General features: G+C 47.1%; 2 protein-coding genes across 3 annotated transcripts; one reads left to right on the plus strand and one right to left on the minus strand.

The window, feature by feature from the left end:
- Positions 1-51: 51 nt before the first annotated feature.
- ankrd22 (ankyrin repeat domain 22) lies at positions 52-4,285 on the minus strand. Of its 2 annotated transcripts, XM_018761234.2 has the most exons (6): positions 4,116-4,285; positions 2,367-2,558; positions 1,615-1,722; positions 1,363-1,440; positions 776-874; positions 52-699 (listed from the first exon to the last, which is right to left on the minus strand). In XM_018761234.2, exons 1-6 carry the CDS (start codon positions 4,134-4,136, stop codon positions 622-624), a joined length of 576 nt encoding a protein of 191 aa, XP_018616750.1. In that variant the 5' UTR covers positions 4,137-4,285; the 3' UTR covers positions 52-621. The 2 variants fall into 2 exon arrangements, with proteins under 2 accessions (XP_018616750.1, XP_018616751.1); XM_018761235.2 differs by lacking the exon at positions 1,615-1,722 and having other exon boundaries at positions 4,116-4,279.
- A 4,327-nt stretch (positions 4,286-8,612) lies between these two features.
- Positions 8,613-24,225, plus strand: stambpl1 (STAM binding protein-like 1). Its single transcript, XM_029248568.1, has 11 exons — positions 8,613-8,694; positions 15,118-15,277; positions 15,774-15,991; positions 16,781-16,856; positions 17,322-17,417; positions 19,301-19,604; positions 20,108-20,232; positions 21,218-21,355; positions 21,877-21,989; positions 22,602-22,701; positions 24,094-24,225. The coding sequence occupies exons 2-11, from the start codon at positions 15,197-15,199 to the stop codon at positions 24,148-24,150; spliced, it is 1,308 nt and encodes a 435-aa protein (XP_029104401.1). The 5' UTR covers positions 8,613-8,694; positions 15,118-15,196; the 3' UTR covers positions 24,151-24,225.
- Positions 24,226-25,928: the final 1,703 nt, after the last annotated feature.

Below are 25,928 nucleotides of genomic sequence, written 5' to 3' on the forward strand. Positions count from 1 at the left end.
GAATGGAATTATAAAGAAGCGGGACTTTATATGGAGATCACTCTGCTGCCTTTCCTTTCAACCAAAGGCCTCACCTTCTGTTAATCAATGTAATAAATAAAGGTGGCAACTACACACCATTTTGGGCTGTTACCATAATAATAAAATGTACAAGTGCATTAAATATGGTGTGTGAGATTCCACAGATCAGTGAATCAACCAGGTCCCAAGAAGCATGTAAAATACTGGGGGGGGTGGGTAAAAGCCCTGATTGCAAAGCAAGGCTCATCCTGCAAAACGTGAACACAGTGAATTTTACTTTTACCAGTTATAGCAACAGATGTGATCCCTCGTCCTGGTAGAGTCTGCGTTCATTCCTCGAGACAAAATCTGACACCTTCGCTTCTTTTTCGGCCTAATTGTCCCTGTGCTGTTCACAAGAACACTTGTCGTTTCTGCTTTTTTTGCATTTCAGAACAATCATTTCCTTAATTGCAATCCTCTGATGAGAGATGGAACGAAAGCCAGAATATTCGGTCGACTGGCAGGATGACGGTTTACAGCCGCTGACTTGAAGGTGTTCTCATGCAACGGTGTTACCATGGCGATGGCGGTCTCCATTTGTCTACCGTTGCCCATTATTCAGTCCGATTTTTTCAGAATGGTGACAATATTTTTAAATTTCAGTCTTCGGGCAATATCCAGCGGGGTCTCGTTATCCTGAAAATGCAGCGGCTCATGTAAGAATACGCATGTACCTTTATACTGCAGCTTTCCTTTTTTGCACAAGACTTACCGCATTTGTGATAGAAATGTCAGCGTTTTTGTCCAGCAGCAGCGAAACAAGGTGGTCGCTCTTTCGCTGACAGGCATAATGAAGTGCAGTGTTTCCTTTCTGTCCGTCCCAAAAAAAAAAAAAAAAAAAAAAAAAAAAAAAACCAACTCACAGCGTCATTTCAGCATACAGATACCATGCGTTACTTGAGCAAATATTTTTCCAAGAAAGATTTTATTTAAATTATGTGTTTCTCCAAAGCAACTTACAGGGTTAAGCTACTTAGTTATTTACCTTTTTAATTCAAGTGAGTCTTTTCTACTGCATCAGTTCAGGGTAAGTACTTTGATCAGGGTGGCATTCGAACCCAGATCTTTCCAACTGGGAAGTGGCAGCTATAACCATTACTTGCTGCCCTTTTGGTGCTACATAGTTCTCTATTGCAGGTCAGATCCCATTATTCATTCATTTTAAATATAAAAAATAAACATCCTGACAGTTTTAACTGTGCAGTTTGTAACCTGGATTTTATACAGGATTAACTGCATCGAAGGAGGCTGTCAGTTTCACTCAACCTGGAACTGGATGCAACTCCCCGAAATACTCACACAGTCCACAGCATTGATCTCCACGTTTGAGTTCAAAATAAGCTTCATCAGGTTTGCGTTCCTCTTTGTCTTTTCCACCTGTTCAAAAGAAATTTGTCAAATGAGCGCAATTCACTCCATCTGTTTATAAACTGCAGAAAGCGGGAGGTGCAGTGTACCGAGGCCTGCTTGAATCTAGCGTGGAAGCGATTTCTTGCAAGACAATAGAAGTACATGCAAAAAAAAAAAACCCAAGAGTTGAAACAACCATACCATTATGAGGTATCCTATCAGTAAGATGGGCATCAGAATTACAATCATCAGGTAGTCCAGAAAGGAAAACGTTCTCCGTGCAGCATAATGCAAACAGGTCCTTTGCTTCTGTAGATGGAAAATGAGTCAGAACCGCAGGTCTTTACTGGTGTCCCAGCATCCTGGCTAGTGGTGTACTGGTGCTGTTCTCCTTACGCTCTCAGGATCAGTGTGTGGTTGTCTCTCTCACTTAAACATTTACATTTGTTTAGCAGACGCTTTTCTCCGAAGTGACTTCTAACGAACTCTAGTGTTGTCAGCCCACACACCTTATTCACCGCGGTGACTTACACTGGGTCACTCATTCATACATCAGTGGACACACACTCTCTCTCTCTCACTCAAACACTATGGGGGAACTTGAGCGGCATGTCTTTGGAGTGTGGGAGGAAACCAGAGCACCCGGAGGAAACTCACGCAGATACGGGGAGAACATGCAAACGCCACACAGACCGAGCAGGGATCGAACCCACGTCCTCTCACACCACTCAGGCTCTGTGAGACAGCAGCACTACTGGCTTTGCCACCCAATCATTTTTAACCTTTTTAAGATACCACATCTAAACCCCACATTTACCTGACACTTTTCTCCAAAGCAGCTTACATTGTTGACCACCGTACCATACATAAACACATAAATAACGTGCCGTGTCCGACACGCACGTTTCAATTTCAACAGCGTGCTCGAGACGTTCGCGTTAATGGCGCCATACCTTGTTCCGTATTGATACATCTGCATTTTGCTGGAGAAGGTACGTAACCGTTTGGACATTTCCCCGCCTGCAGGCAGCTATGATCGGCGTGTCTCCGAACAGCTCGTCTTGAACATTTAGATTTCTGGCATCCGTTTTCACCAGTCGAACCACCTGATGGAGGTCATCATCGTAGGCAGCCTGGCAGATGGGCTGGAGACGGGCAGCAGGGGTACTGACATCATTTATGGATCACCAAAGCGGTGCGGTGTCTGGATACCCGAATGGTCTCGGTTTGAATCCCAGAGCTGCTGTAGTCCCTGTGGTCAAGGTGCTCACCCTCAGCTCATACAGTAGCCTTACCCTGCTGTATAGAGCAGTAAACCACTGTAAAGCTGCTCCTATAAGACTGTCAGTCTCCTCAAAAGTTCCTATAAGGTTGATAGGAATTTTCTCAAAATAATTCAAGTTAGCTTTTATTCAAAGGTCATTAAAGCTTTACTTGCTTATAAAGCTACATATTTTACTGCACCAATTCAAGCGCTTAACCTTCATGGAAGATCATCAGGGTCCCACCCAAGACTTGGACTCCTTCCCTCCATCCATGTTTAATATTCTCAGTCAACTTGAAAAACACCGATGGAAAAACATAAAGATAAGAATGAGTTTTATTGGCCGACGCACACGAGGAATTTGCTGTGGTTCTAGGTGCCTCCAGTATTTACAGACAAACAAACAGCTGATAGTAAACATGTTATTTATTTGTGTGAGTGTTCAAACACAAGAGTAGGATAGATACAAAAAGTAAATAAGAATTAAATAATTACAAACACTAGTTGGATAGTGTTGCAGTTAAGCATTAAAAGGGACATGGATGATAAGGAAAAAAAAAATCCAACTGATTTTTTTTTGGGGGGCTGAAGACTAGATGCAAAAGCAACAGGTTCTACTGAACCTACTGAACTCCGCCGCTCGATGATTCGCCCTAGATGCGCGAACCCAAAAACAAAGCCTATGATTTAAACATCACTTCCACTCTTGGCCAACGCGAGCGTCGTAACACGCTTCACAAATCACTTTCGACACCGCAACTAACCGCAGACGTTCCACTAAAAAGCCCAAGATTTACACTGAAAAGAGCGAGATCTTCCCAGCTTTCCAATGCGACTACAGTGCAGAAAAATAAAATATCACTTCTTTAACAACAAAAATCCACTCTGCACCAAACATATTTCAATTAAAATGTTTGATTTCGATAATTGCTACATTACCCTCCCTTAACATTGCATGAACCACCCTGCCCTGAGAATAGGCTTCTAAATTTTACAGATTCACTACACTTAAATTTTTATACTCTATACTACGGTGTATATAAACAGTGGCAAAACAAAGTATACAGCACCCTGTTCCCAATCTAACTTGTCAATCAATTGGATTGATGCCACTTTTAAGTCACATGACTAATTGACTGCAGTATGATGAGAAACACCATTTCCTCATCAAACACAAAAGCGGACAGTTACCCTCACGTGCTTTTCTGTGCTCCAAATTAAAAATGAGGAAATGGATCGATCAATGATTTTAAAAAGGAAAAGAAAAAAAAAAAAATTTGAATGTATCTCTAGTTGTGCCGGTGAGAAGACACGTCTAAAGTGTCCCACGCTTCAAAATAAACTCCAAATTCAACATATGTGCTACTAATCACACTACTTTTTAAGCTCGCAACTGTAATAATTAAAAAGCAGAATTTCGGAGACGCCAGAGGCCTACCTCTGAATATAGAATACCCATGCTTTCCGTCCCGGTTCAGCGTAGCTCTGCCAACGCAGTGTTAGAGATCAGCTCCAAAGCTCTCTTTGCTCATTCGTCTGAGAAACACTCAGCTCTGAGCCCATAAGAAGGTGTGTTCTGGGAACTGACATCACGCAGAGGTCACACGTTTGCTCATTAAGCTGAACCAGGAGCTTGCACAACCACCTGGGCGCACATGTTCCTGCAGGTAGGTGATGGATGTGGTGCAACCCCCTCCTCCCACCACCACCAGGTGATCTCATCTAAAAGGAAAAATCAGGTTCTCCAGCTTGTCGTCGCAGGAAGGTCTTTGGGCCGAAGTTGGGGTGGAAAAGGAACGGAGTTGGTTGAAACTTGAGAGCACGAATGAGTAAATTCCTGTCTTACAACATTTTTGCCCCTATTGCCACGTTCGTGCTTGTAAGTGTCGCTTCCCCTGCTCTTACCGAATGTGCCACGGATTACAAAGGAAGCTGTTGCCTAAGTTACATCTGCGAAGCGACTCCATCGAGATCACAAACCCAACCGACTGCATCCGTGTACCATCAATCACCGCGCCGCTCCGCACCTTGAGTGCTGCGGCAGAGGTAACAAAACTGGCCGGATAAGGGTTTAAAAACAACTAGAACTTAACGCTGACTAGTTGCTGAACAGACCCACATATCATATTAATTTATTACATGTCAGTTCCATTCAAAATGACATGACAAGTTGTGAAGCCTGAAGGAAATTCAACCTGCCATTCTATTATTCAGGATATACAATATATATTAGTGGAATAAAAACAGCCTTTACATGATTTAGAAGAAATGTTTTTTAATGTTTTAAACATTAATTTAATAGATGAATGTGGGTGGCTGGTAGTGTTGTGGTTAGAGCTGCTGCCTTTGGACCTAAAGGTCACAGGTTCAAATCTCACCTCTAGCTGTACTTGCCCTGAAATTGCAGCAGTAAAAAATAATCCATTTAAATGGGTAAATAATTGTAAAGTAGCTTAACGTTATAAGTTGCTTTAGAGAAAAGCATTTGCTAAATGAATAAATATACATAATAAATACCAAAGAGGTTTTATTGTAAAAATAGACCTCAGCACAAAATCTGAAAAATTAATAATCAGTGAAAAAGGATGAGAGAAATGCCTTTCCTTACTGTACGCTGAGAAATCATCCACCAATAACAAATGAAATAATAATAAGCATTGCGAATGCCATTTATTCAAATTCTAGACAAAGTGTGTTCGTAACGGTACGAATGTGGTATGGATTAAGGTGCACTATGTTTTCAGCTAAATTGTTACCAAATAGAATAAACTAAAAATCAGCTGACATAAATATTAAACACCAGGACAAGCTCTGTGACACCTGATCAACAAGATGGACCAGGCAATGGTCAAACATTTCATACAGGGAGGGACTGGGCCTTATTTCTCCTTGACGGTAATGGCTTTTGTCGTGTTGCTGCTGGGGGCTGCATCCATAAGGGGAGACTGACAAGTTGTGCAACGCAAATGATTTCTAAAGGTCATTTTGAAAGGGAGGACTCTGAAAACTCAATCACTGCCAATGCAGCCCCAAAAAAAAAAAAATTTTAAAAATCATAATGTCTGTGTGCCTCTTGTGGAAAGTGTTTCTGCTGGAAGAAGCCCATCTAGGCAGAAAAGCCCTTAGGGGCCCATGATGCTGTAAATGAGGGACTGGAACGTTCTGCATCTTCACGCACGAGAAGATGTCGTGGGCTTTGTGAGAGGCTCAAACGCACGCCGTGCTGCTCTTATTCTGTTCTTCCTCACAGAAAGCGCCGTCATCGAAAGGCCACTTCAGGATAAACGACTTTGAGCGGACCCGTAGGCCCGTAGGCCCAGCATCCAGATCCAAACCCCTCCGGCTCACCCAGACCAGTGTTACTTTTCCCTTTTCCGTCCACAACCTTGCGGAGACCACATAAATGTACATAATAGCGGGAAAAAAAGCTTTGAATATTCAAATACCAAGATTAACATACTATATACATATATTTGATTACCCCGTAACCACATATGGTGTTCAATGTAAATGTTATTAGATTGTATGAAGAGTTATTACTTATGCAGCCAGGCCACCAAGAAAGTGATTTAAGACCTAAATGTGAGAGTGTTGCTAGAAGACGAGGTGTTATCCTTGGTGTGTTAATATAAAAAATATAAAGAAGCCCAAAATGGTTTATGTGCTTCTTTACATGTAAAGAAAATACAACTATAAGACCATATGCTAGAGGTCATGGGTTCAATTTGATTACTTATTACTGTAAGTTAATTTTGAGGTGTATAATATATACAGTATACGTTGTATATTATATTTGAGTGGAGTATATTAATTTATTATGTATATACACACACGGGGGCGTGGTGGTGCAGTGGGTTGGACCGGGTCCTGCTCTCCGGTGGGTCTGGGGTTCGAGTCCCGTTTGGGGTGCCTTGTGATGGACTGGCATTCTGTCCTGGGTGTGTCCCCTCCCCCTCCGGCCTTATGCCCTGTGTTGCCGGGTTAGGCTCTGGCTCCCCGCGGCCCCGTATGGGACAAGCGAGTCAGAAAATGTGTGTGTGTGTGTGTGTGTGTGTGTGTGTGTGTGTGTGTGTGTGTGCTTTTCCCGTATGGGGTTGCGGGGAGCCGGAGCCTAGCCCAGCAACATAGGGTGTAAGGCTGGAGGGGGAGGGGTCACACCCAGGACGGGACACCAGTCCACTGCAAGGTACCCCAAGCGGGACTTGAACCCCAGACCCACCGGAGAGCAGGACCTGGTCCAACCCACTGTATATTTATATTTATATACAGTATATATTACCTTCCCCTGTCACTCAGAACTGCAGAAACTTTGTCTACATTCAAGAAGGGTCTGAAAACTCACCTTTTCCAGACCCACTTCGCCCAAGATCTCTCCAGCTCATTTACGGTGTAATTGTTCACAGATCGTAACTTCATAGCATCCCCAGATACAGCCTTTATTCAGCCACTACTCTGGCATTGTATTTGCTTGCTTGTGTATCTTATAATATTCAAAGAAAAAAAAATTGGTAGGTGAGAATTTGTCTATCCTGTGTTTTATGCAGGGGTGCAGTGGCGCAGTGGGTTGGACCACAGTCCTGCTTTCCGGTGGGTCTGGGGTTCGAGTCCCGCTTGGGGTGCCTTGCGATGGACTGGCGTCCCGTCCTGGGTATGTCCCCTCCCCCTCCGGCCTTACGCCCTGTGTCACCGGGTAGGCTCTGGTTCCCCGCCACCCCGTATGGGACAAGCGGTTCTGAAAGTGTGTGTGTGTGTGTGTGTGTGTGTGTGTGTGTGTGTGTGTGTGTGTTTTATGCACCTACTTGAACAATGAACATCTGTGCAGCAACTGGAAGGTAACAAACTAGGTTTGCTTGAGACTTTCATGTCTGCAGCTATGTCTCCTCCTCTTAATGTAATGCATAAATTGTACTTTTGCTGAGATGTACGTCGCTTTCGGACAAAAGCGTCTGAAATGAATAAATGTAAATATATTACATTTGAGTGGAGTATATTAATTTATTATGTAGCAGACATATATATACAGTGAATAAAAATATACTATGTGCCTGCTACACAATAACAAATGAATATATACATAATAACACAACATGCGTAACAAATGTGTGTGTTTATATTGAGTGTTTCTATTAACACCGCGACGGGCGCCGTGTCCACGTGAAGTTGAGCGCATGGGTCGCGCGCCCTCTAGCGGCGCGCAGGAGACGCTCACGCGACAGCGCGTCGCTCCGCTGTTCGTTCCGCGTTTTGAGCAAATCCGTCGCGCCGTCGCGCTCTGGGCCGCGCTCTTGGCGGAACCTGTGTTTTATTTCCGTCCTCCCGTGAATGTTGCGGCACCACGAGCGCAGGACAACGCGAATACGAGCGGTACAACAGGACTGCACGGGCCACGCGGTAAACGTGACCACGAGTGGAAGGAGGAGGAGGAGGAGGAAGAGCGGCTCTCGCGCGCCGCCGCTTATATTAAAATGTTCTTATCAGCTGCGTCTCTGTGTTTTATTCGCCGTGCCGGTGGCTGCGCTGTGGGGGGGCCGTGTGAGAGAATGTGGAACAGTCCGAGGGGGGCAGGGGGGGCCTGTGAAGATGACAGTGCTGATGATGGGGGGGGTAAATCTGTGGGTCTACCCCCCTCCGCCCTGGACACATCCCCCTGCCTGGAAGGCACCCCCGCCCCCGGGCTGATCTGCCTCCCTCCTCGTGCAGGGCTCGTGGCTCCGACACACACCGTTCAGCCATTTTAACTCGACACATGATTGTGTCCGTGACGAGCGCACAAAAGAGAACGCGCCGCGCGGCCTTTTTATTGAGGCTCGTTAGACCGCCCCCCCCCCACACACACAGTGACACACACACACACACATACACACATATACACACACAACCCCCGCCCCCCGGTCCCTCCCCCCTTATTTTTTTTTTTTTTTTTTTTTTTTGCACTGGATTCTAGCATGTGCTGCACGTGACGAGCAGGGATGCGGGGCACGGTACGAGGCGCGCGCTCAGGTGGACCACCGGTATCGGTAAGGCTCTCTGATCGTCTCTCCATCAGCACAACGTCTGGCATTTTCTTTAGAAAAAAAAAAACAACATATTTGCCGCGATCGTTGCCTGTTCCGAAAGCTGCTTTTTATTGTAATATTTGTAGTTTGAGAGCCGCTCGGATGGAAACAACGTTTCACAGTCGAATAGTGAATCGAAGCAAATCCGTGTACGGTACCGTGGTGCGCTTGTGGGGGGATCATCATGTACGTACGAGGGATTCAAAATCAAGGATGCTGGACCCGCGTCTGGAATGAATTCTCGTCGCACTGTTAGATTTGCAGTCCATCGGACCGGTCCGGTGTTCTCACACACACACGCACGCACACACACACACGCGCACGCACACACACTTTTAAAACGATCGGGGCGATTCCTATTCACAGTTGATCCGAGCCCGTGTTCCGAGGCTCGCGCACGAAGAGCACGACCACGTTTAAACCTCGTTTCTGGGGGCAGGAATGCGGTACGAAACCTGTTTCTCGGCTCGCGCGGCGCCTCGCGACCGAAAGTCACTTTTTCGAAGCAGAACGAAGCGCGTTTCACTTTCGGGGTTGAAGCCGGAACGCAGCCCGCCTCGTGACAGACAGAGAGAGTCAGTCAGTGGGGTCGAGTCCCCAAAAAAAAGAAAAAAAGAAAATAAATATAAATAAAATCCGAGAAGCGGCGTGTTCTGGAGGCCGCGTGCGCGCCTCGCGACAAAGTGTCACAGGTGCGATAAAGTAAACAAAGTGACACTGTGTGTCTGTCTGCGGCCGATTGCGGTGAAACACCACGGTACGCGCGCGCCGCGAAGTGAGGCGCCCCCCAGCAGCGCGCGATCCCGTTATTTCTGCCACCAAAAAAGCGCCCTTTTTCTCCCTCGTTTGCATTTGTTCTTCACACTTGTTGGTAAAATTAACTTTTGCCGTCTGTGGGGGTGGGGGGAGGGGGTGCAGCGTGTCCTTCTGCCTCGCGACACTTTTCCACAGCCATGTGCGCAGTGTGACATAGGGGGGTCACATATTTACATCATGTTAATATGGCTGCGAAATTTAAAATTCAATACATGAGACATAAAAATGGTAAAACTGCAAAGTGAACTTTTATGATTTCTATTTATTTTATTTTAAATCACTGTGGTGTTCAGATGACACCTTTACTGCTCCGCTCACCTGCTGCTTTGTGGACCTTCCCTGCGGCTCGGTGCTCCTCAAATCCAGGTTCCTACCTTTCACCCTTTTTTTAAACATATTGCTTTACACCTTTTATCCCTCATGTCTAATATTTCCCGTCTCTTATCAATGCACTATTGTGGACGCACATATTTTCATAATGGGCCCTATCAACAGTAGGAGTGTCTTGTGCACGAGCTGCTCTTGAAGCCATGTTTGTCCTACAAATGTAGAACTTTCCTTATGACCGACCGGTTGGACCGGGAAGCGAGAGGTGATCACTTCACGGCGAAAGTGTGTTTACGTTTAGTTGGTACTTTTCCCCCCAGCAGCTTACGGTGTTAAACTTCCTATGATTATTTGCCTATTTGTACAGCCGGGTGCTTTTGCTGGAGCAGTTCAGCACTTCGGTACCTTGCTCAAGGGTACTGCAGCTGGAGGTGGGATTCAAACCTGCAACCTTTGGGTCCAAAAGCAGCAGTTCCGACTACTACGCTACCAGCTGTTTGGTTCACACCACGAGACCATGTTTCTTTAAACATATCCACTGTAGGTGTGGGGACCCCCCCTCCCCCCGCCACTGAGTCGATCACCGTTCACTGGCTGCTTCTGTGGATCCGTGTTGGACAGCAGGGTCAAAGACATCCACTTGACCAAACATTTAGCCAATTCAGCAGAACATCTAAACTGGCTGAATATCTGAGATGGGTGGACAGCAACTGGCTTCTTCACTGAATGCATTTCTGCCAACCTGCAGAACCAGATGCTTGAACACAGTGCTGCTTGAAAGTGTGTGAACCCTGTAGGGACGGTCATTATTCTGGTCTAAAATATTAAAAGAAGCGTATAAAATGAAGGTATGACTATGATTTACCACCCTGACCCTACTTACCTACTCTCTTTAACCAGATTAACTTGGGCTTCACTTATTTTCACTTCTGCGCTACTTGTGTGTTTCTACTACACTCACGATTTCCGCTAAAGCAACATATGGAATTGCTCATCACACACCTGTTATGTCACATGAGAAACACTGGTTCTCATTAAATAACTGTTTTATGGTAAAACTAAGGAGCACAAGGGCTTCGCATACTTTCATGCAGCGCTGTACACGCCTGACTCCTATAACCACACTACCAAGTGACAGCTGGTAGCATAGTGGTTAGAGCTAATTGTTAGCCCCAAAGGTTGCAGGTTCGAATCCCACCTCCAGCTGTAGTACCCTTGAGAAAGGTACTTACCCTGAAAAAAACTGCTCCAGTAAAATTTCCCAGCTGTGTAAATAGATAGATAGTTATAAGTTGTGTTGGGGGGCGGCGTGCAGCGTGGGTTTGACCGGGTACTGCTCTCTGGTGGGTCTGGGGTTCGAGTCCCACTTGGGATGCCTTGTGGCGGACTGGCTTGTGTCCCCTCCTCCTTTGGCCCCATGCCCTGTGTTGCCAGGCTAGACTCTGGTTTGCCATGACCCCACTTGGGGCAAGTGGTTTCAGACTGTGTGTGTGTGTTATAAGTTGCTTTAGAGAAAAGCATATGAAAGGTATAATACTCTCCTGCATGTTTGATTGAAAAATTAATTTATAGCAAACACATATGATGCTCATGAGTGTAAATCGGGGGTGATACACACTTTGCCTGCAGGTAAAAGCAAAATGTCCTTCAACGCAGGTCTCGGTGCCCCTGTTTTCCTGCATCACGTGGCACCTTTGCTTGTTTATCTTGCTCATTATTAGCTCATTATTATTAGCTCATTATTAATATAGCTAATAAAGCTCTCTGATGGAATGTTACCCGCAGCATTTCACCACCACAGTTTCCAGAACCTGTAACCCTCAAATACTAAGGTGCTCAATTTCCGATTTTTGGACATTTGAATATTTGTCATAATTTGCAACTTATTTGTTTCTATTTGCACATAACATTCAAATGCATAGCATTCAAATTCTTTATACAAGTGCTGGAAGTATATTGCACATAATTCAAAATTATTATGTGATCCTGGGCCCACATAATAATAGGCAATGAGAAATAAGTAACAAAAGCCAAATCAGGAGAGAAGCACGGGTACACGTAACTAGAGACGAAGCTGTGGTAAGTGTACCGCGGTATGCTTCGTAAGGGTGTGCAGCTTCCTGCTGTGCTTGTTTGGAGCGGAGGAGTGTGTTCATGTTTGACCTCACTTTGCACACTCCTTCAACGGAGAGTCAAGTAGCAGATGGCGGCGCCGAAGTCCGTCTGCTTGCATCTCGCTGTTATTTTGTACGACGAAAAGGAGCGCTTTAAATCCATCCATTGACACCTCTCCCGTAACCAGAAAAGGTGCGAAGGCCACGCCGGTATGTCGCCTCGCCGTCCTGTCCTGTCGTCTGCAGGTGCGTTTGCGCCGCGTGACGTCGACCGCCGCCGCCTTTCTCACGTTTACTTTCTGGGTGTTCTTTGGCAGCTTGAAGGTGTGTCACAGCACACATGAACCCATTGTTTCATTCCTGGATCAATGACACACACTGTCTGAAGCCATTTGTCCCAAGCGGGGTCGCGAGGCTGGAGGGGGAGGGGACACACCCAGGACGGGACGGCAGTCCATCGCAGGGCATCCCGAGCAGGACTCGAACCCCAGACCCACCGGAAAGCAGGACCCGGTCAAACCCGCTGCGCCACTGTGCCCCCCTGGATCTGTGATTTACAGTCAGTTTCTAGAACCTAGACTCAATAGAATAGAATACTGTAAATTGTGTAAATCAGAGATCATTCTGCGCATGAATAGTCAATATTTTGAATCGTTGTGGCCAAATACAGTAGGTGCAGTACTATAGGGACAGCTGATAGCGTAGTAGCTAGAGCTGCTTCCTTTGCATCAAAAGGTCGTAGGTTTGATCCTTGCCTCTAGCTGTAGTGCCCTTGACCGAAGTACTTATCCTAAAATTGCTCCAGTAAAAATTACCCAGCTGTGTAAATGGGTAAATAACTGTAAGTAACTCAGTGTTGTACATTGCTCTGGAGAAAAGCATCAGCTAAATGAAAAAATGTAAATATGATGTCATACAGGGATAAAATTAATAGAGAATTGCTGTTCTACTTAGTGTGTAAATCAGTGTCAACTGACTGCTTACCTGCTCTTATTATTAGTAATATTAAACCCTATTTCTTCTCGTTGTTATTACTTGGTCTTGATTCTCTAAGCTGGTTTCATTCATTTGTACAGCTGGGAAGTTTTACCAGAGTAATTTTTTGGGAAAGCAGCTGTTCAAGGCTGTCACAGCAGGAGCAGGAATTGATCCCGGACCTTTGAAAGAAAGGCAGCGGCTCTGGCCACTGTATCATCTGCTGGGCCGATATCAAGTTATTACATTTTTCAAGAGCAGTTGGTCAGGAAAAAACAAAACAAAACAAAACAAAAAAAACAACGAAATAGCAGATACAGAGTTACAATTTCAATGGGGGGTGCGGTGGCGCAGTGGGTTGGCCCGCAGTCCTGCTCTCCGGTGGGTCTGGGGTTCAAGTCCCGCTTGGGGTGCCTTGCGGCGGACTGGCGTCCCGTCCTGGGTGTGTCCCCTTCCCCCTCCGGCCTTACGCCCTGTGTTGCCGGGTAGGCTCCGGTTCCCCGTGACCCCGTAAGGGACAAGCGGTTCTGAAAATGTGTGTGTGTGTGTGTGAGTTACAATTTCTCCTTCTAGTAATAGCATCTTTACATAAAGCGTCCGGTTGAATTCTACACCTCGTTGGGCTAGTCGCTCATTCAGTTTCAACGTGAATCTCGGAAGTGTATGTCTTTTTTTTTCTTTGTCGTGTGTTAATATTTGCAGGGTCTCAACTACCCGTCTCGATGCTCTCGTCTAATCTCCTATCATGTGGACCAGGATTTTTTTCTGGATCATCTGTGCTTTTCCATTATCGGTAAATAACGCGGTACTTTGGCACCACGTATAGTGTAATTTCGTAATGTCCCTTGAGTGCATCCTTGTGGGATACAGGTGGGGTGGCGGTGATATTGTCTGTGACTCAGGCGCTGGAATGGTAACGCGGGACCTGATCGCTGTCACCTGCACCGGTGCTCGATTGGTTTTGGTCACATTGGAGATGAGCTTCGTAATCCTGAACCTCCATGGATCCTTCTCTCTTTGCGCTTGTTACTTTTATTTAGTGATACTGTACATACCTGTGTGTGTGTGTGTGTGTGTGTGTGTGTGTGTGTTTGTGTGTGCGTGTGTGTGTGCGCGTGTGTGTATTCACCAGTGGGTTGTATCTCCAGTATGAAATGCAGTTTGTAGTTCTGAGAGGTCTCATGAGGGCTGTTTATGCCGCCCTGGCAGAATTTGTTCAACTTCATTATTTAAACATCATATAAATTATTTAAACAAAGACTCAGAATTACTGCCACTTCAAGTCCGTCTGCAAAGTCCCGCCGCAGAATGATTCCTTAAGTATTAAAAGGCAGTGTCGCATTAGCCCGAAGTTGCTTTCGAATGCCGTCTTTATCCTCCTAACAACGCGGTTGCCATGGCAGCACATGTGCGGATGTCATTGTCTGCCGCGAAAGGTGTTTTTTCACTCTGCTGCCGTATTTCATGAAATAAAGTAGTTTCAAAAGCAAATAATGAAATGGCATTGGCAGGGCCCGGGCGAATTTAAATGTGATGGTCATAGCTTGTATTGCTTTTTTTCATCTGGGTAACAAAAAATGATGAGTCATCATATTTTACTGCTTGGTTACCAGTTGCCAGCTGTCATAGCAACAGCAACATTTTAAAATTGCAGCTCATATCAGCGAACTTAACCCTTATTAAAAGCCCCTATTGTCTGTGGAGCGCTCCAGTGAGCAAGATCTCCCGTTGTCTGGGGTGAAGTATCGTCTGTGGCTGTCGATTTAGAGTTTTGATTTATTAATTTAAGCATATTGCATTCAGTTGCCCTTAAAGGTCCATTTTTGTGTTATACTTGCAAATCGCTAACGCCGAAGTGGATCCACCTTAAGATTTAAAGCATGGCTTGGAAAAACAGGTATCATCAGCGATATTTTTGCACCTATGAAACGTTGTGTTTTTTATCCCGTTTTCTGAGTGCGACTGGCCATGGATGGTTTGCAGTTAGAGCATCAGAATCTTGTGCCTGCGAACATTTATAGACGATGTAAATTAGCGTGCCAAGAATGGGCGGGGCGGAGCATTAATGGGTCCGTTTCTTTGCGAGATGCACCCCGACGCTTGTGGGAGTATTGACCCATGGATTTTTCTTTTTTTTTTTCCTCCTTCCAAGGCAACAGCACAGAGCCGTTAGTTCGCACTGGATTGTATCGCCTTGGCCCTCGGTGCGGCATCATCTTGGGAGATGACAGATGGATGCGTTGGGAAGATCGGACCCCCCCGCGCTGCAGCCCAGGGACAGCATGGACCAGAGCTTCAGCTTCAGCTCGCTGGTGCGTGGCCCCCTCCCCCCCACCCCCCGGGCTTCCTCTGACTCAGACCAATTAGCATTCCCAGAGCGACCAGCTTGTCATTCACATCCCTCTCTTCTTTACACTGCAAGAGGAGGGGAGGGGGTTGGCATGGGGGGTGTAGATGCGAGCCCTCCTCACTGCACTGCCCTTTCTATGAAAGGGCTACAAAAATGGACCACCCCCCCCCAACTTCCGTACAGCCGCTGCCGTGCCACACTTGGAAGTGCTCCCCGATGGGCTCTGAGATGCTCCGTATTTTAAATCAAAGAATTTTTCTCCTTGTTCTGCTGTCATGAGCAGCAGTGTCTCAGTAGGACCCTCTCCAATTGCGGCCCGGTGTGCAGCCCCCCCTTTACTCCTAATCCCTTTTCACCTCTGGGGGTTGGAGGGTGGAAACAGGGTAGGTGGGGCTATTGTGGCCACAGCATAACCCCCCCCCCCCCCCCCCCCCCTCCATCCGGGATCCTGTGCGCAGAAGAAGCTGGCGGCAGAGCCGGACCACACTGACGTCAGCCTGTCGGCGGTGGAACGGGTGCGAGCCCTCACCAAGATGGGCTGCAGCGTGGAGATCAACGAGGACATCGCGCCGCGCCGCTACTTCCGCTCGGGCGTCGAGATGGAGCGCATGGCGGCCGTGTACCTGGAGGAGGGCAGCCTGGAGAACGCCTTCGTGCTCTACAACAAGTTCATCACGTGAGCTTCCCGACGGCTGCGCCGCCGCTGATGCTGCTCTTCTCGGCTTTTGCGTATTTTGGCGGACGGTGATGTGTGCGAATGGAAACGATGGGTAGTAATACACATGAGAACCTTGACATTTAAAAAATAGGTGGTAAATTTTTTTGACGCTGATGACATCGGTTTTTTTAAGGCGCAGTGTAAGGCAGCAGGTAGTGTGTTGGTTAGATAGAGCCATTGAGTTCGAGTTGAAGGCACTGGCTCTATCTAACTGTCCACTGTCTTACAGTGCCTGGGTGGTGTGAGAGGATGTGGGTTCGATCCCCACTCAGACTGTGTGTAGTTTGCATATTCTCCCTGTGTCTGTATGGGTTTCATCTGGGTGCTCTGGTTTCCTCCCACACTCCAAAGACATGCTGTTCAGGGTCCCCCATAGTGTGTGAGTGACTGAGAGAGAGAGTGTGTGTGTGTGTGTTCCACTGATGTATGGATGAGTGACCCAGTGTAAGTAGTGTATCTAGCAGTGTAAGTTACTGTGGTGAATAAGGTGTGTGAGCTCATAACACTACATAGAGTTCATTGGAAGTCACTTTGGAGAAAAGCCTGCTATAAATGTAAATGAAGGACCCGGTTTGCATCCACCCATTGCTGTTGTGTCCTTGATTACGGTACTTGCCCTATAAATAAGTAAATCATTGTAAGTAATTTAACATTAGAAGTCACTCTGGAGAAGAGCATCAAGAAACATATGTTGCCTTTAACTTGTATGCGTTTGTTCCCACCTGAGCGTCTGCTTCTCCTTTCCAGCCTGTTCGTGGAGAAGCTGCCCAGCCATCGCGACTACCAGCAGTTCAGCGTTCCAGAGAAGCAGGTTATAATGAAGGTACGGCCCAGACGCTTAGCCCTGCGCAAGTCGGATTAACATCACGCCAAATTAGCGCGTCCGTTCACAGTGGGATGGGGGAGGATGAGGGTCGGTCTCTTTTCTCCGACGCGGCAGCGTGACGCCGACTTAGTGACGCTTGTCACAACTCGATCTAAAATCTCGCACGGGGGTCAGGCGGTATGGTAGAGACGTTTTGTCACACCATCGTATCAAATAAGATACGCCTTTACGAACAGGCTCGACGTCATTAAAAATTCTTTTGAAAGGTTTTCACTTTTTTCCCGATGCACGAAGACCAGCTGGGGCGGATACGTTTCTTCTCGGCTTTGGGGGGTTTATCCTTTCTGTCGTTGATGCCGTCATTCGAAATGGCTCTGAATTCAAGTGGAAGACGAGACAATTTCGCTCGGTAGCAGAGCTTGTCGTGGTCACTGTTCTCGCAATGTCTTTGACCTTCCCTAGAAATTGCAGGATGTGGCATTTCCTAGGAAGGACCAGTTAAAGAAGCTCCTCCATGAGAAGTACAACAAGGAGCACATGGAATATCTCAAGAGTCAGGTAGGAACTCGGAAGTGTCGGCCGAGCTTCCGCCGGCTGGGTGAAATCGAGGGCCGACGCCATACCTACCGCATTACCGACAGTCCGCGGATTACGAACGAGTTCCGTTCCCAAGTCTGTCTTTAAGTCGAATTTCTTCGTCAGTCGGCACAGTTGGGTACGGTGGGTATCTAACGTCAGTTTGTCAAATGTTTGTCATAGTATATAGTATAGCGTACCTTTCTATGCATAAAAAAACATTAAAAAAACAATTTGGATACATTAAAACATGTTTAACATCTTTGATGTAACAATACACTAATAATAATGATACATTTTAATGCTGTAATGATAATAATGATAACAATAATAACAATCACAATAATAATAAATGTAACTACAATATTTATAACAGAGAGAAAGGAGAGGAAGAGAGAGAGTGTGTGTGTAAAAACATTGAAGAAACTTTAACGTTCACTTTTCTGATGTTTGTTGGCGTTTCACCTTTTTCCGATCGCTTTATTATATCTACTTTAGTTTCAGTCGTGATCGTTTTCCTTTTCTTTGATGCATCACCATCGCTTGCATCACATTTACACTTCAGTGCCATGGTTAGGACGGTAAAAACAAAACCCGTTAAAGCCAAATACGGTAACGCGCACGAGACGCCGTTAACAGCACCGTGGTCCGACGCCTCGACGGACAAAGTCTTTGTCCTTCCTCGGGCTCACGAGCCGACAAACCGCTGTAGAGGCACAATGTTTCGATGCGTGTTGCGAAGTAGCGCCGTTTGTTATTACGAATCATTGTTTGTAACTCGAATTTTTAATATAGTAGGCTTTACGGGGAGGTGGTTCGTAACTACGGGTTGTTCGTAAGTCAGACGTTCGTAACCCGAGGACTGCCTGCACTCTTACTATTTAAGCCTAAGCTTGAAATGATGCTAAACTACATCATATTACCCAGGCTCCTCATGATGCAAACTGTTGTATTACAAAATGTGACAACTGTCCTGTTTCATTTTTAATTGTGTTTTCTCTACTCAACTACTTTCCACAATTGGTGTCTGTAGCAGAGTGATTGCAAACTGTGCTTATATACAGCTCATCTCTTGTGTAGCAAGTGGAGGAATTCTGCATGTTTATGGAATGAATCAATCAGGTTGGCACCAAATGGGAGTATAGACACACACACACACACACACACACACACACACACACACACACACACACACACTGGCTGAAGCCGCTTTTCCTGAGCAGGGTCGCAGTGAGTCGGAGCCTAACCCAGCAACACAGGGTGCAAGGCTAGAGGGGGAGGGAACACACCCAGGACGGGACGCCAGTCTCTCGCAAGGCACCCCAAGCAGGACTCGAACCCCAGACCCACCAAAGAGCAGGACCCAGCCAAACCCGCTGCACCAGCACGCCCCTGCTAGTACAGAGACAATATATATACTTCCATTCAGTTTAAATGACTCATTTTAAAGGCTTTACGTTTAATGTCGCTCAAAGGTAGTAACATTTTACAAAGTACATTTTATTCCTTACAGCTGTATCCTAGACTTTTACAGGAGCTAACCCCTAAATAAGTCGAGGGATATTTGTATTTTTAAACTTTTATTGATTGTGACTTGGGGGTGAAAATAACTCGCAGTTCCCAGCAAATCAATGCATGAACCGACTTCCGGTCCCAGGAGCTTTCGTTCGCCGAGGCCACTGCCGCTGCTTATTAATGGTACATTTCCGTAAGAGTAGAAGCGCATCGGTTTAGAGCATAATCCCGAACACTGGCCACATAAAGAGGAGTCGTCGCTGCATACGGCAGATTGACTTAAATGTGTTTCTGGGATAATGTTCCCTTTTGTCCGTGTTGTTTATTGTATTTGCTTTGTTTGTGTGCAGAGTCAGGCTGCAGAGAGCTGCAACGAGCAGCTGCAGAGGCTCTCCCTGCTGCAGGAGGAGCGCGAACGTGTGGCACAGCTGCGCAGGATGCAGATCGAGTCCGAGCAGTTCCGCTATTTCGAGGACCAGCTGCGCAGGCAGGAGATGGCGAGCCGCAAGGATGGCGCCGGCCCCAAGGTGCCGGAGCAGACGGACGGCTCGTGTCTCGCCCGGCCCCCGAAAAACCACGTCGCCCTCGACCCGAACAGCAACAAGCCACCAGCCCCCGCGAACAAACCGGCCCTGACGCTGGGTGCGGTACAGAGTGAGTGGCTCTCGCCTCCGCTCACCTGCACCGTTGTACGTAGCATCCGGTCGTGGGTTCGAGTCCAGCCTCGGTTCTGTCTGCGTGATGTTCATAAAACTGCCGTACATGAGGCTTCCTCCTACCCGTATTCATTTAGCTGACGCCGGTGGAAGGATGGATGCTTGAACGGGAGGCTTATGGAGAGCTCATATTTGGCAGTGTTGTCCAGCGGCATGCTGGTGCAGCAGGGCTGGGTTCTGGCTTAGCCTGTTCAGAGTTTGTGTGTTTTTTTCCCCATGTTTGCGTGGCTTTCCTCCCACAGTCCGAAGATATGAACCGAAGAAGGACACGGTAAACCGCTTCTATACCCTCCTCTGCTGAGAAACCTGTGTTCGTGGCGGGCAGTGCTCGGCTCTGAGCGAACGGCACTTGCCGAACCCTAGGAGGTCCTGTGCGGTGTCTACCACGGGGGGTGTCACGGAAAACAGGAAATCACACGTGTTCTTTGCGTGTCCTCACAGACCAGCGCGTCGATGGCCTCAGGCGGGTTGTCATCCCCAGAGACCTGACGTACAAGTTCCTCCTCCTGGCCGACGGCAACACGGCCAGAGGGATCGAGACGTGCGGGGTCCTCTGCGGAAAACTGGTGAGCGCGTTTCTCTTACCGACACGCACACCGCGTTCGCGGGGAGAAAATCCTTTGAAAATTTGTGCATCGGATCTGAGGAATATTTAATTTTTTGGAATAGTGTACAGACGGACCCCGACTTACGATGGTTCGACTTGTTCGACCCTAACCCTACCTAACCCTAATGCTAACACTACCTAACCCTAACCCTACGTAACCCCAACCCAGATGGCCCCCGACTTATGATGGTTCGACTTGTTCAACCCTAACACTACCTAACCCTAATGCTAACACTACCTAACCCTAACCCTAGCTAACCCTAACCCTAACCCTACTTAACCCTAACCCAGACAATCTCTGACTTACGATGGTTCGACTTGTTCAACCCTAACCCTACCTAACCCTAATGCTAATACTACCTAACCCCAACTGTGACCCTAACCCTAACCCAGATAGTCCCCAACTCACAATGGTTTGACTTGCGATTTTTTTGACTCTACGATGGCGAGCTGGGGATAGACATTCAGTAGAAACCCTACTTTGAATTTTGAATTTAGATTTTTCCTGGGAAAGCGATATGCAGTGCGATACTCTCGTGATGCTGGGCAGGGGCAGCGATCCGCTTCTCCCGGTCTGTCACGCACAAGTGTGTATTAGGTGTGTTAAATGCATTTTCGACTTGCGATATTTTCGACTTGTGATGAGTTTCGGGGAACGTAACCCCATCCTAAATCGAGGACCACCTGTACAGCGTAGCCCAGGAGGGCAGAGGCTCCTGAATGTGTATGTTGTTGTTGGTGCGGACGGATTAATAATGTTTTTGGTCTTTGCTTCATTTCCGAGGAATGCGCAACGTGTGTTACAAATTGTACGTGGTTTTATTTAGATGTGAGCGGAGGGTTGCTTCTCATAGCGGAAGATCCCCTGTTGGAGAGTGGGGTTGAGTGGGGGCGCCCCCAAAAACCCCTGCCGGAGATTTCATCCGGACCCTTTGACCTTTCAGACGCACAACGAGTTTGTCCTGACCCACGTGATCGTGCCCAAGCAGTCTGCCGGCCCCGACTACTGCGACATGGAGAACGTGGAGGAGCTCTTCAGCTTCCAGGACCAGCACGACCTGCTCACTCTGGGCTGGATCCACGTGAGCGCGTTTCTTTCACTCCCGTCCCCGCGACCCTTCGCAGCCCGGGGGGAGGTTCTGATGTGCGTGAGCAGCCGACTCCCCCAGGCTGGAAATAGCCCGGAAGCTGTCGTTTTAACCGCAACCTCTATTTACCGTTCCATTACTGCCAGCTCCTTCGACTCCCCCGTTTTTCGTATGCAGCGCTTGACCTTGTTTTCTCCGTAATGTTAAAGACAGAAACGCTGCAGCCCCGTGAATCACTCTTTCTCAGAACAGTGGTTCCAGACAATGAGCAGCACGACAAAGACAGCTGTTAGGGTCCGAAAACCATCGGATTTTTCCGGGAAGGCAGGAGCTTCTCCGTGGTCAGGCGCTTTTCGGGAATTCGGGTTTTTCAGCGAAGCCCATCTTGGGCCACGTCCGTCTTCCGCCGTTAAACCGTAAGGCTGCGTGGGCCCGGCTGAAGCGATCACCGTGCAGATCTGGGAGATGTTTTCATAACTCGGGGCCCCGTAATTACAACAGCGCTGTGCCCACAGACGCACCCGACCCAGACGGCCTTCTTATCCAGCGTGGATCTTCACACGCACTGCTCTTACCAGCTGATGCTGCCCGAGGCCATCGCCATCGTCTGCTCTCCCAAACACAACGAGTGAGTGTTCCGGTGCGACGGTCTGTCCGTTTTCGCACACGCACACACACACACACACACACGCGCGCCCCCCATATGTGCAGCACAGGCACAGAGAAATTTCAGCAGCCCGTTATTTTTAAACCAACTGCCTTATTGTTGTCACTATATGTAATACAGAAACGTTAACCTTCTATGGCTGTACTTGTATGACAGAATGTTCCAGAAAATTCCACCGATATTCCTGCTCCGGTGCAATCGAAGAAAAGTAGCCGTTATTTGAGGTGTTCGATTGTTCGCCGAGCTTGGCGTTTAGGTTGCAAAACGTTTCGTCACCAGTCGAGGTGACATCATCAGCGTGCGAGTTGTGTGATTTGTGTTGGATGCGTCCTCATTTATATATGGTTTGATGGGTGGGATTGCCTGAAGCTTGGACGTGATTGGTTGGTTTCATGTGACCTTGCAACCTAAATGGCAAGCTCGGCGAACAATCGAACACCTTAACCATCTACCCGAGCTACGAACACCACCGATATTCTCTATGATCCTAGCCATTATTTGTCTGTTACTTTGCTTCGCTACACAACCAGTTGACTGTTTACTCAAGACTGGGTGTTTCTCTTTGTTTTGTAGTACCGGTGTCTTTAGACTGACCAGCTCTGGCATGGGAGAGGTGGGCAACTGCCGGATGAAGGGCTTTCACCCCCACTCGAAGGACCCCCCACTGTTCAGCGTGAGTGCCCAGCAGTGACCCCACCTGGTGATTGTTGCTGCCGGCAGAATGGGCCTCTGCTCTTCCGCTGTGTGTGTGGGTTAGGATGGGGGGGGGCGGGGGCAAATTCATTCTGAAACTGAAGGGCTGTATGCCCACACATGCAAACACCTTCTGGTAATTATAACCATATTTACATTTATTTATTTAGCAGACTCTTTTCTCCAAAGCAACTTCCAATGAACTCTATGTAGCGTTACCAGCCCACACACTTTATTCACCGCGGTGACTTACACTGCTAGATACACTACTTACACTGGATCACTAATCCATAAATCAGTGGAACACACTCTCTCTGTCACTCAAACACTGTGGGAGTCATCAGTCCACCTGAACAGCATGTCTTTGGAGTGTGGGAGGAAACCAGAGCACCCAGAGGAAACCCACGCAGACACGGGGAGAACATGCAAACTCCACACAGACTGAGCAGGGGATCAAACCCATGTCCTCTCGCACCACCCAGGTGCTATGGGACAGCAGCGCTACTCGTTGTGCCACCCCACCGTAACACTCCATCTGGTATAGCAACAGCTATGTTGCATTTAACACTGCACTATCAACATATGAGAGTTGACACGTTGGAGCCGATTTAAAGAGAGGAGGTGCCCAGCTGGACACAAGAAAGACACACTGAAATTAAGGGTTTAAACAGAAAAGCCTTTTTTGAAAATGCTCTTAATGGAATATGGGGCTGTGGCTCCTTTAAGACAAGTGTGGAATCAGTAGTTCAAACACACACACACACACACACACACACACACACACACACACACACACACACACACACACACACACACACACTGGATAAAGCCGCTTGTCCCGAGCAGGGTCGCGGCAGACCTGAGCCTAACCCAGCAGTGCAGGGTGCAGGGCTGGGTCGGGAGGGGATGCACCCAGGGTGGGACACCAATCCGTCACAAGGCACCCCAAGCGGGACTCGAACCCCAGACCCATCAGAGAGCAAGACCCGGCCAAACCCGCCGTGACCCCGTGACCCCCCCCCCCTCCCCCCCGTAATCCAAACAAACGTCTGAAAAAACAAAGAAATTAAACACACCACATCCTTGGATTGGGAACCGGTCTTCGCCCTGGGAGTCCTTCTGCATGATTTCCCTGTTCAGTTTCAGACAAGCTGGCAAATTTCACTGTTTTTATCGTCTCCTCCATTAAAGGCAGCCGGTTGTCATTGTTGGAAACAGGCACAGTCTGGGGAACCACTGAGGCCAGTCTGTTCTGTGCCTCTTTGTCTCATGCCGTGATTCTGCCTACTGCCAAAGTATATGCTAATTAAAACGATGTAACTCGAATCAAATATTAAATGAAATAAATAAAACCTTTTCCCTCTTTCTGCAGATCTGTAAGCACATTGTGGTGAAGGACATGAAAACAACGGTGCTGGACCTCAGGTGACATTGAAGGACGCTCCTACCGACCAACACGCCTCTCACGGATCAGAGTTTTTATTTCTCTTGATGTTTACTTGAAGGCCTTTGTATTTTATTTATTTTTTAACTAAAGGTACTGTGAATAGATGTCGCTTTGCCGCACAGGATGACGTTCAGCGTTTTGTCGTGAAAAGTATGGAGTTGTTTCCGGTGGCGTTTGGTCTTTTCTCTCACTATCTCAGTATTGGCTTTTGTTTCCAGTGGCTTATATTATAATTTATAATGGGAGGGTGCGTGATATGACCTAGAGATCTTGCACCGTGACGGTGGCAATGACAGAAAACCCGTAGAGATAAAAAAAAAAAAAAAAAAAAAAAGAAAAGTTTTTAAAAAGTGTCAAATTGTGTGTTGGGGTTAGTCTCGAATGAGAGCTTAAGGACAGACGTGAGATAAGAACGGGGACAACAACCCCCCCCCCCCCCCCAAGGAACAAGAAATGCACTGACACACAATATCTCAGTCCACGTTATGGACGTTTAAACGACTCTTTTCGATCGGGACAGCGGATGTCACAGAAGGTCAAAGTGATATTTCCAATACGCACGCTGGTGTGTGCAGCCCCCTCGTAGGGTTTTAATCAATATAGCTGTTGCTATGTCAGACGCGCTGCTCCGAAAATCAAAATGAAAATTCAGCCATTAAAAGCTAATATCATAATAAGGAGCTTGTTACTGATGAAAAAGCTTTTTTTTTTTTTTTTTTTTTTAATAAATTTGGCTACTTTTTAAATATAGTTTTCTAACATCTTAGAGGGTTTAATCAGATGTTTATTTATGGTTATTGGTGGGTCACGTTCTTGGAATTGGGGATCGGAAGAGTGTGTGTGGCTCGGTGAACGGGACGGGAAAGTTCCGCCTTTTACAGTTTTAAGCGGGAGGTGGGGGAGGGAAAAACACACAGTTTAGCTTCGGAAGCAGTTTGTTTTAAGGTGAGGAGGCAAAAACCAAAGTGCTCAGAATGTATCTAGCAAAGAAACCCAAGACGCCTTACAGCAGAGCAGTTCCTGCCGTCAAGAGAAGGGCCTTGACGCGACGCAGCTCAGGTATCAGCCCCCCGTTTCGCACCCCGACGTGTCGATTCGAGTCTCCGGTTGCGCGTCGCCCACCGAAAGCAAGCAGCCACTTTCGATCACGGCGGTTTGAATCTGAGGGAGTCCTGCGAAAACGCGACTCGCCGAGGGGGTGCCGAAAAAATTGCTCTAGCTTCTGTCCCTCTTCATATCTTTTTTCTCCCGGTTATGCAATGTGGTGTTGGACTCGCTTTGAACATCGAACAGCAAAATTATATGCTGTTTTTGTGGCATTATGTGACAGTGGAAACAGGTATCAATATACTATTTTGTTCCTCTGCTGTTTTAATAAAGAACTCACACTTTACCTCCGTTGTCCTGCAGTCAATCACAGTGTATCTAACCCTAACCCTACCTAACCTAACCCTACCTAACTCTAACCCTGCCTAACCATACCTAACCCTAACCCTAACCTAATCCTACCTAACCCTACCTTACCCTATCTAACCCTACCCAACCCTAACCCTGCCTAACCTAACCTGAACCCTAACCCTACCCAACCCTAATCCTGCCTAACCTACCCCTAACCTAACCTGAACACTAACCCTACCCAACCCTAACCTAACCTAACCCTAACCCTACCCAACCCTAACCCTACATAACCATACCTAACCCTAACCTAATTCTACATAACCCTAACCCTACCTTACCCTATCTAACCCTACCCAACCCTA

This window comes from Scleropages formosus, chromosome 24, assembly GCF_900964775.1.
Source record: "Scleropages formosus chromosome 24, fSclFor1.1, whole genome shotgun sequence".
Taxonomy (NCBI): Eukaryota; Metazoa; Chordata; class Actinopteri; order Osteoglossiformes; family Osteoglossidae; genus Scleropages; species Scleropages formosus.